Source organism: Solanum verrucosum, unplaced genomic scaffold (genome assembly GCF_900185275.1).
Source record: "Solanum verrucosum unplaced genomic scaffold, falcon-dt-bn FXZP01000043.1, whole genome shotgun sequence".
Classification (NCBI taxonomy): domain Eukaryota; kingdom Viridiplantae; phylum Streptophyta; class Magnoliopsida; order Solanales; family Solanaceae; genus Solanum; species Solanum verrucosum.
In genome coordinates, this window is record NW_026020181.1 from 523971 (window position 1) to 536174 (window position 12204).

The 12204-nt window shown below is 31.0% G+C and overlaps 1 protein-coding gene across 2 annotated transcripts in view; it reads right to left on the minus strand.

The window, feature by feature from the left end:
- Nucleotides 1–11946, minus strand: part of LOC125829219 (elongation factor 1-alpha) — a 369546-nt gene extending 357600 nt beyond the window's left edge. The window contains exons 1-3 of one of the 2 annotated variants that reach the window (XM_049508462.1): nt 11886–11946; nt 10541–11019; nt 10123–10460 (exon numbers count right to left, since the gene is read on the minus strand). In XM_049508462.1, the coding sequence (XP_049364419.1) occupies nt 10123–10460; nt 10541–11002 (800 nt within the window). In that variant the 5' untranslated portion in view covers nt 11003–11019; nt 11886–11946. Of the gene's footprint in view, nt 1–10122; nt 10461–10540; nt 11020–11885 lie in introns of those variants that run through there. The other variant, XM_049508463.1, reaches the window with a different exon arrangement.
- Nucleotides 11947–12204: the final 258 nt, after the last annotated feature.

Consider the following 12204-nt stretch of genomic DNA (forward strand, 5'->3'; position numbering starts at 1 on the left):
ACTAGTTTATGCTAAAAAGCACTAAGGAATCATCTAAAAAGTATGATCCTTTCTACCCATGATGGCTATATGGTTTATGGAGACTTGAGTTATTATGAATTCGCGTCTCCATATCGGTGCACAATACTACTCCCAAAATATACCCAGCTCATATGTTTTAATAACAAAAACTCTTTCTATGGTTTGAGATAATTACTCAAAAACTAGCTCAAAGGCTCTCTTGGAAAGCGGTGTTTCCTTTCTAGTTTAAATGTGAAAACATTTCAACTCTTGGGAATACTTAGTTTTCGTATAATCTTTTGAAGAAATGGAACTTTACTCTTACTCTTTACTCAACTCAAAACTCATGCCTTAAAACAAAGTTAAAACATTTGTAAAAGACTTTTGGAAAACTCTATGAACTTCTCTTGACTTAACTCTTAACTTTCCTTGAATTGAAGTATGGATTCAAGGCTCATGATCTCATGTTAATGATGATTTCATGATGTTTAGACGTACCTTAGAGTGGAGAAATCAACTAGAAAACTTAGGTACGTTGCTAAGGAATTAGTACGGAAAGAAGTGGGAAAAGGTGGAAGAACTGGCGTCCCTGGCGCTCTGAGTGACGCGAGGCGCCAGAGGATGAATTTCAAGGACTGGGTTGGGGCGCTCTGGCTGGAGCGACGCCTCAGGACCCTGCCCAAAAAACTCCGAACTTTCTTCTTCGTTTTTCAACTCTAAATCTCTAAATTCACTTGGTTCTTTCCCCAAACACTTAGAATCGACTATATCTTCAATATATGTAAGATTCTACTCGAAATCACACCTAATTGCATGAATCAAACTCAAGAAACTTCAACAACAACAAGCCACAGATTTCAAACGAATTATCATCAAGAACTCGTAATATTTGCTTTCAAAACTACACAACTTCGCTGAATTGAATCATGATTGGCCTGTGGGTGAACTAACCCAACGCTATGTGATCTCACATACCTCGTAGTATCACCCCTTGACGAAATTCACGATCTTAGCTTCGAGAATTTGACGATTCTTGCCTTCTCTTCTCATTTCTCCTCTTCTTTTCTCTTCTCTCAAAACCCTAACTCAAATTTCAAAAGCGTAAACTGACCAACTTCAGTTTAGACCCCTAAGTAATTACCAAAAACGAAATTATTTAATTGGGTAAGGAAAACACCAAACTACCCTTTCAAAAATCCAGATTAAACTTTCCTTAACTAGACAACTCAACTTCAAATGGACATATCTCACTCATACGAACTCAGAATTGAGCAAACTCGGCGGCGTTGGAAAGATAATTCAAAGATATTTCCTACGGTATCTTGTAGCACACCTAACTCATCCTGAGATAGGAATTATGGTCGTTTGAAGTTGAGACAAAACTCAAACTTAACATAACTTAATCAATTTTCCAGATTTTTCATTCTTTCCAAAAATGACTCTTTCTAATTCTAACTCTTTCTATTTCTTTCAAATAGCGAGGTGTTACAGTTCGCTTGCTTGATGATCTTGGTGTTCCTTCTCCTCTCCCTATTCCTCTTCACTCAGATAGCAAGGCAGCCATACACATCGCCAAAAATCCGGTGTTCCAAGAACGCACCAAACATGTGGGTCTGGATTGTCATTTTGTGCGGCAACAATACCTTTTCAGGCTCATTCTTTAAATTTTGTCCCCTCATTTGCTCAATCAGCTGATGTGTTCACAAATCCCTTTCTGGGCCAGTTCATCGATCCTTTCTAGACAAGTTGGGGATTGCTTCACCACCCTCCTACTTGAGGGGGGTGTTGGGATATCACGCTCAATTAATTCAAATTATGAAATGGACAAAGAACGTTTGGGCTCAATTGAAAAATGCAACTAATTGGGTCCAGTTGATTGGGTCCAGTTGATGAATTAATTACTTGAGTGGATCCTTTTTAAAAAATAATTACTTATTTTAAGTATACTCTTTAATTATTACCATTTATAGCAATATATAACAATAATATATATTTTATTAGATTTGTCTTACTCTTTTGCCTCTTTCTCCTTTTTCTCTCTCGTCTTTTTAGTTTTTATCTCTTTTTCTCGCTCTTTCTCCCTTTTTTTCTTTATATTGTTCTTTTTCCTTTGTTTTCTTTTGTGCTGCTGCTTTTTCTCTCTTGGTTTCTTTCTATTGCTTTTTCTTTCTTTTTTCCTTTTTGTTGCACTTTCTCCCTCTCTTTCTCTTGTTTTTTTTTTCTCTTTCTCTCTCTCTATTTTCTTTCATAGTGTAGTCAATGATTCATAGACTAAATAAATTTGTATTAATAATTAATTAATTAAATAAGTAATCTAATCGTAACAAATGAAGAGACATAATAAATTGCAAAATGAATTAAACTTGAATTAAAAATGTGTTCCACACATATTAAAGTTGAATTAGAAGAGAATTAATATGAATGCAAAATGTAGCAAACGAAAGAGCATTATATGATCTATAAACTGAATGAAATTGTATCAACAATGAATTTCACAAGTAATTAAACGTAAAAAATCAACCAATAAATTGCAAAATCAATTAAAATTGTATTTAAAAGTGTATTACACTAATATTAAATAAGTAAATAAATTAAATTTGCTTTAAAATTGTATTGCATAATATTAAAGTTGAATTAGAAGAGAGAATTAAGAATGAATGAAAAACGTAACTAACGAAAGACAAGACAACGATCTATAAACTGAATTAAACTTATATTATTCATGAATAAAACATGTATTATATATGTCTTATAAATTATTTTTGATTTGTATCACTAAGAACGTGAGTGATGTTGCAATATGTATTAAAAATGTAATGTGCATGTATTATAAGTGTGTTACCTAAATTACTTTAGTTCATATCATTAAAAAGGGAGTGAAGTTTGCAATATGTATTATAAATGTAGGATTATTATTCATGATTTTAATACAATTTTAATACAATTATGAAACATATCTAATATAACTTTAATACAAACGCAATATAGTTCCGTAAACTTCATCCTTTTCGAGCTTCAATCTAATATTTCTCCTAAAATCAATTTTAAACTTAACCAAACCCTCTTAAAATTGAGATATAAACTCCAAATGATATTTTCAATTATTTGTAGGAACAACCTATCCAAACTAAAGAGCAGACAAGTAATCTAATCGTAACAAATGAAGAAACATAATAAACTGCCAAATGAATTAAACTTGAATTAAAAATGTATTACACATATTAAAGTTGAATTAGAAGTGAATTAAACACGCATGCAAAATGTAGCAAACGAAAGAGCATTCTGTGATTTGTAAACTGAATAAAACTTGTATCAATAATGAATTAAACAAGTAATTTAATCATAACAAATCAACCAATAAGCTGTAAAATGAATTAACTTGTATTAAAAGTGTATTACACAAATATTAAAGTTGAATTAAAAGAGAGAATTAAGCATGGATAAAAAATGTAACCAATGAAACACCAAACAATGACCTATAGAGTGAATTAAACTTATATCAATAATGAATTAAACAAGTAATCTAATAGCAACAAATAATAAACTACAAAATGAATTAAATTTGCATTAAAAGTGTATTACACAATATTAAGGTTGAATTAGAAGAGAAAATTAATAATAAATAAAAAACGTAACTAACGAAAGACAAGACAATAATCTATAGACTGAATTAAGCTTGTATTATTCATAAATAAAACATGTATTATATGTGTCTTATAAATTATTTTGGTTTGTATCACTAAGAACATGAGTGATGTTAGCAATATGTATTAAAAATGTAGTGTGCATGTATTAATCATTTGGTTGGTATCACTAAGAAGAGAGTAAAGTTTGCAATATGTATTAGAAATGTATTGTTCATGAATAAACCTTATATTATACGTGTCTTAGAAATTATTTGATTTGTATCACTAAGAAAATGAATGATGTATGCAATATGTATTATAAATGGATTGCTCATGAATAAAATTTATATTATATGTGTATTATAAATAATTTTTATTTATCACTAAGAAAATGAGTAGTGACGGTTGCAATATGTATTAAAATATAATGTGGAAGTCTTATAAAGGTATTATTAATGTGTTACCTAAATTATTCTTGTTGGTATCACTAAGAAAGGAGTGAAGTGTGCACTATGTATTATAAATGTACTACTCATGAATAAAACATGTATTATATATATCTTATAAATTATTTTGATTTGTATCACTATGAAAAAGAGCGACGTTTGCAATATGTATTACAAATGTATTGTTCTATATTATAAATGTATTAAAAGTGTGTTGCTTAAATTATTTTGGTTGATATCACTAAAAAAGAGTGAAGTTTGTAATATGTATTATAAATGTATTGTTCATGATTTTAATACAATTTTAATACAATTATGAAACATATCTAATACAACTTTAATACAATTGCGATACAGTTTCATAAACTTTACCTTTTTCGAGTTTCAATATAATATTTCTCCTAAAAACAATTATAAACTTAACCAAAACCTCTTAAAATTGAAATATAAATTCCAAACGACATTTTCAATAATTTGTAGGAACAACCTATCCAAACTAATCACAAATTCATAAAATACAAATAATGAATTCAAAATTTGAACTTTATAATGACCATCAATGGTGAACTCTTGTTGTTGTAATTTTAGAGATTTGAAATTCCTGCTTGAAAACATGATTTTGTACAAATTTTCATCTTTCCATTTCTTTTTTCGTCGTATTTTTTGGGTAAAAATAATGAAATATGAAAAATTGATTTGTTATTTAAATGAAAATTTGAAAGAAGAAGAATCTTTAAAAAAAAAGAAAAAAAAGAAAGAAGAGAAGGAAGATAATAATGATTGAGAAAGAAAGATGGAGAAGAAGAACAAAAAAAAAAAAAAAAGAGGAAGAGGAAAAACGGCCGAGAAAGAGGCAAGTGAGTACATTTCTTAATTCCAAAAAATTGTTATATTTAGTTAGAAAAATTATATTGTCATAGATGGTAAATATTTTTTTAATATAGCATATTTATGTGATTTACCCAAACAATATGTGTCAAAGGAATACGTGTACAAATATAGGAATATTCTGCTTTCTACAAGTTTGTTAGAATTTAGCCTATACTATAGTGGCACCTGTATAGAATATAGCTGCATTTCCTTTCTCCTACTAGTATAAATTGAATTGAACAGTGATCAATAAAATACACAGAGAAAATTTCACATATTCCTTCTCATTTACAACTGTATCACATGGATTGACGAATTGGATTAGTTGTGGCTGATTTGGGATTGGATTTGGAGCAATTTTGGCCGAAACTGGGGCCATTTTTGTCTGGATTTTGGGGGAAAATCTTGGGCCAAATAATTGTGAATTGAAATTGAATTAAAATGGCCCAAAACTTTACCTTGTACTTTGAATCGGTTAAAAAAGGAAACTTACCTAAATTCCACTAGTTTAGGAGCTAATTACTTAGACATATTTTGGTTTGTAATATTAGGAATCTAACCAAATTTTAGTGTGTCCAGATACGTCTAGATACATGAGGTCAAAATTAAGTATAATTTGTTTTACTTACTTATATTCAAGTGGATTCGCATGTATTTAGGATACATAACAAATTTTGCTCACCTCCCTGTCATCTTACTCGCGACTCTCCTATGTATCTGGACTCTAGTATCCTAGATACTTGCGACTCACACTATATACATATAGATACATATATCTAGTGTGATTTGCAGGTATTTCGGATACATAACAAATCTCGCTTGCATCATTCCCTATTTTACTGTAGCTGGTAGCCAAAACACGTGTATCTAGATGTATTTTTCTCAACTAGTTTTGATACATGTGCGTTGCACACGAATATCAAACCATGTACTACACTATTTTTAAAAATAATGTCAATATGATTAAATTAAAAAATTAAAAATAAATAATTGTAAATGGAATAATAAAGTATAAGTTCTTTTGTATAGTGGATGTAAACTTTCTTTTGATTACTACTGAAAGTTGTCAAATCAACATATGAAACACATATAACTATTTATAATATAAAGTTAGATCTAAATAAGGTGATCTGACATTTCTCTATGACCTCCAATTAAATTTATATTTTCCCTTCTCTTTTTGAATTTTTTCTCATTTTAAAATTAATTGTAATATGTAAAAAAAAAAAAAAAAAAAAAAAAACATTCTTAAAATCACTTAGTTACTAGTTACACCTCTTAAATATACTTTCTTCTCCCTTCCCTATAGTGCACTACTTATCGGACCTTGAGAAAAAGTTCAAAAAAATATATGATATTCAAATAGATATAAATGTTTGTTTTAAGTTAGGGGCATTATTGTAATTTAACATTCAAGTTAGAGAGTTCATGTTTTTAAGGTTCTCGTGCGTTGCACGTTAATTCCATATTAACTTGATGATACTTTCGTGACATATATAATACTATAATTTAATTACAAATACATACCCAAATATATACCTATATATAAAGATTGGCATCTAATAAAATATTTATCGCATAAAAATTAGCAACTAAATAAAAAATAAACTAATACACCCTTCAACCCGGCGTCATTATAAATCATATGAATTTTTCTTCAATTTAAATACATAAATATTTAAAAAAAGAAAAAGTAAATAAATAAAATGAAAGGGAAATGTTTATATAGTAGTAACTATTTTGAAGAAAACTTTTGACAATTTCAACCACATAAATAGCATTGTAAATAAAATCATTCTTATGTCTTGAGCACAACAAAATGACTTGTGAAAAATTTCTGACTCGTGAGAAGTTCAATAATTTTAAAAAAATATATTCAGAAGCATATATTTGCATTGCAAGACAAATTGTTAACAAAAACAAATAAATTTAGACTACCTCTACATTAGCTTCTTATATCGGAACATTACATACTACTATATACATTATGCAAAAAAAAATATATATATATATTGTAGCACCAAAAATTATTTACCTCAAGTACTCAAGGTTCTAAAATATACCTTTTTAGGATAGAATGATTTACTTCATCAAAATAGTTGTACCTCAAATTCCATTGATCTTCAAACTTACTCGACGATAATAAATCACACGAAAAATATTAAATTGCAAAAACAAGAAGAAGATTATAAGATCAGAAAACTTTGGTGGTTGAAAATGAGAGGAAATCCCTCTATTTATAGTCAACAGATGGTAGTATGGTTAGGTGATTATTGTGCAAGTCATGACCCTTTGGAAAAGCGACAATCCTTTGGAAAAATTAAAACTTATCGAATAAGTCACAACTCCTTGGAAAAGTCACAGCTCATCTGAAAGTCACAACCTTTTAGAAAAATCACAACCTTTTGGAAATGTCACAACTTATCAGAAAAGTCACAGCCATGTAAAAATGTCTCAATTTATCGAAAAGTCACAACCTTTTAAAAATTTATATGTTGGAGATGTGTTTTTAAGTTAGAGGCATTATTGTAATTTAACATTCAAGTTAGGGAGTTCATGTTTTTAAGGTAGTATAGATATAGATATAGATATAGATATAGCTATAGCTATAGCTATAGATATAGATATAGATATATGATTAAAAAAAATCTTAATAAATGGTAAAATATGAAATATTTTTAAAATATAAATAATAATAGTCTATATATAATAGTGAAATATGTCTAATTATGAAAAAACTCAGGCAGTATAACTAACCAGATGTTATATTACCACTAGATATAGGTGCCCGTGCTAGCACGGGTCCAACATCATCGTATCTTTTTATTTTAATTTATGTATATATGTAGAATTTAGAAAGTTGAATAAATTTAATATGCTTGATTACTTACTTTTTGTTTGCGCAAATTTATTGTGAAGAGGTTCATTAAGATGTTTATAATTAAAGTATTTTTCGTCGTTGACCGTTAATTTTTTACTCAAAGTAGTTACAAGATATAAATAAATATTACCGATATTCAAAATAATAAAGCAATAACTATAGAATATGAATTTAAAACTAAAAGTCATAGCTAAAACGGATTCCATACATTCGAAAAAATTATACACTAATTATATTAAAGTAGAACAAAAGGAATACTATTTTTTTTTTAAATTTACGTGTCTGCTTCAGCGTGAAGTCTTGAATTTAAAACTAAAAGTCATAGTTAAAACGGATTCCATAATTTCGAAAAAATTATACACTAATTAAATTAAAGTAGAACAAAAGAAATAAATTTTTAATTTTTTTGAAAAGTAGAACAAAAGAAATATTTTTTTATTTTTTGGGGAAAAAATATACATTGATTAAATTAAAATAGAATAAAAGAAATAAATTTTTAAACCGTATTAAATTAAAGTAGAATAAAATAAATAATTTTTAATATTTTTTTTTCAAAAAGACGCTGAAGCAGGCACGTCAACTTCAGCACTAACCGTCTCTTATATAATAAGAGAAAATATGGTATTACATTCTTTTATTTATCAATATAATAACACTTTACAAAACACAGAAGTGAGGAAAAGATCCAATTAGATCATCGCTCCCACCTTTCTTTGCTTCTAGTATTTCTTAGGAATATGCTAAATTCAGATGCTGATATCCGTTTTTTTTTTCTATAGATTTATGCTTTTTATTATATTTTAAATAAATAAGTGTCAAGACTCTCCTTTCTTGCCACCACCACAAAGAATGCACCTCATGTGACGTTTTTAAATATGACAAAATACACAAATTTCCCAGAATGCTTTTTAATAACTAACAAATATTCATCAAGAAATTAGGCTGTAATGTAAGTTGATATTCAAAACATATCAACTCTGAGAAAAATTAAGTGAAAGAAAATAGGTAACTGAGCTATACTTTGTTTCATCGTCTGACTGATCAAACGGAGAGACTCAATTTACATATAAGTATCGTCAGAGTATAAATTTCCAAGTTAAGTTGACTCTACAGGTTACAAGTAGCAAATGCTCATAGCAAGTTCTCTGAAAAACATGGTTAAATTGAATTAAGAATGAAAACACATCATACACAATCAATACATTCTAATGATGATACATATTAAACTGGCTGCCATCTCAATCAATCTACAGCGCCAAAGTGCCGCTATTGGTGCAAGTTCAATCTACTCTACCTCACCTCAATTCACCATTTCGAATTACCATGTACAAAATCATTCACCTCTACAAATCCTAAAGGCTGAATTTGATCCCACCTTTATACAACTGCACTATTAAAATCAAATCACCACCTTCGGCAAAAGAAAATTATAAAATGATGCAAAAAAAGCAATGAGTAGAAAACTTGGATCTCAAATTTAGGCAAACACCAACAACAAAAATCCTGAGCCACCATGGAAAACAAACCATGGCACCTCAACAAAAGCAAAAGAAAACAGACTCAAAATCATGCTCGCCACCGCCTATCAAGTACCCAGTTCTGAGAATGAGTACTTGACATACAAGGCAGAGAACTAGAACCTAATAAGCAAATCAAAGACCAAACTAAAGCAGAACTAAATAAAACAGAGTCTAGATAGCACACTCGATGAAAATAAATAGCATTGGAAACACTAGCATCACACTGCACTGTTCACTTTCCCTTCTTCTGGGCAGCCTTGGTCACTTTGGCACCAGTTGGGTCCTTCTTGTCAACATTCTTGACAACACCGACAGCAACAGTTTGCCTCATGTCCCTCACAGCAAAACGACCCAATGGTGGATATTCAGCAAAGGTCTCAACAACCATGGGCTTGGTGGGAATCATCTTAACCATACCAGCATCACCGTTCTTCAAGAACTTAGGCTCCTTCTCAAGTTCCTTACCTGAACGCCTGTCAATCTTGGTCAAGATCTCAGCAAACTTGACAGCAATGTGGGAAGTGTGACAGTCGAGCACTGGAGCATATCCGTTTCCAATCTGGCCAGGATGGTTCATGATGATGACCTGGGCAGTGAAGCTGGCTGCCCCCTTGGCTGGGTCATCCTTGGAGTTTGATGCAACAAAACCACGCTTGAGATCCTTAACAGCAACATTCTTAACATTGAACCCAACATTGTCACCGGGGAGTGCCTCCTGGAGAGCTTCATGGTGCATCTCTACAGACTTGACTTCAGTTGTCAAACCAGTAGGGCCAAAGGTCACAACCATACCAGGCTTGATCACACCAGTCTCAACACGACCAACAGGTACAGTTCCAATACCACCAATCTTGTAAACATCCTGAAGTGGAAGACGGAGGGGTTTGTCTGATGGCCTCTTGGGCTCATTAATCTGGTCAAGAGCGTCAAGGAGGGTTGGTCCCTTGTACCAGTCGAGGTTGGTAGACCTCTCAATCATGTTATCTCCTTCAAAACCAGAGATAGGGACAAAGGGGATTTTGTCAGGGTTGTAACCGACCTTCTTGAGGTAGGAAGAAACTTCCTTCACAATTTCATCATACCTAGCCTTGGAGTACTTGGGGGTGGTAGCATCCATCTATAAAAAATAATAACAGAATTAGCATGACATATACAGCTTAAATTAACAATTAATTCCATCTATGAATAAAAGCAAACCTTGTTACAGCAGCAGATCATTTGCTTGACACCAAGGGTGAAAGCAAGCAATGCATGTTCACGTGTCTGACCATCTTTAGAGATACCAGCTTCAAAACCACCAGTGGTGGAGTCAATAATGAGAACAGCACAGTCAGCCTGGGAGGTACCAGTGATCATGTTCTTGATAAAGTCTCTGTGTCCGGGGGCATCAATCACAGTGCAGTAGTACTTAGTGGTCTCAAACTTCCACAAAGCAATATCAATGGTGATACCACGCTCACGTTCGGCCTTAAGTTTGTCAAGCACCCAGGCATACTTGAATGACCTCTTGTTCATCTCAGCAGCTTCCTTCTCGAACCTCTCAATAACACGCTTGTCAATTCCACCAAGCTTGTAGATCAAGTGACCAGTGGTAGTCGACTTTCCAGAGTCGACGTGGCCAATGACCACAATGCTGATGTGAATCTTCTCTTTACCCATCTTGAGAGACTAAGAAACTGCATTATACACAACATAGATAAAAAACTATTTCAAAAACCATGAAAAATATTCGTAAATTCAGCACATTCAACATTTAAACCTGAAAAGTAAAACCCATCATAGCTTAACCAATTAATTTGTGAAGACTTGCAACTAAAACAATGAACTATGCCTTTCACACTAGCCACTAATTCAGGACTATATTTTTAGTTCAATAAAGCAATATCAAAGTACTTGTTGAAAACCTAAATAGCAAAAAGGATTATTAATTGAATTAATTTTTAGTAACCTCTGCATGTGTACATGACTCAGGGTTACAAAAAGATTGAAGCTGGTAAACAACTACAGCTACAGCTCCTTCAGAGGGTAGGAACTCAAAAACTCTATCCATATTATATAAATCTTTCAAGTTAGCACAAAAAGTAGCAACTGCAATGTTGAAAATACCAAAAAAAATACATTTAAGGACTAATTTAAAAGTTGTACAAAAACTGAATCATTTCAACATTTAGGACGGGAGAGAAAAAAATATCTAACAGTTTTTAAACATATGTTATGTTCATATGAAAAATTCATTACAAACATTTACAGATCTGTATTTACATACACAGAAATGGTTATATCCAAGTTCAAACACAAATCGGCTGAGTAAATACTGTACACAAATCAAACAATAACAGATATTCGCAATACAAAAAAAGTCAATCTAGTTAATACCAAAACGTTTTCGATAAATGTATGATCTAACAGGAAGACACTAAAAATCATCAAGCCAATTAGGAAAACATGTATAACAATTGATTCACAGATGAAGTGACAGAACAAGAACAGATCAAGCATAACAAAAATGAATCGAGATTAGAGAAATTGGTAGAGATGTAACCTTAGAGAAGAGAAATTAGGCGATATGCGGCACAGCTGAAGAGGAATCACAGCAAAAGTGATGAAGGGTTTGCGAAGTTGGGATAATGGGTATTTTATAGTCTCAGCGATGAGAATTAGGGTTCACTCAGTGCTGCTCTTAAGTCTCTTTACGTAAATGCCCCTTACATTTTTTCTCTTTAAAAATTAAATCATTTTTTAAAATAGAAATTTGCAGACAGTAGAACTCTAAATTAATTTTTACTATTTTATAAAATTATCTTTTTTGATGTTATAAAATATATTTAAATACCTTTGATTTAATGTTAATTTAGAATATA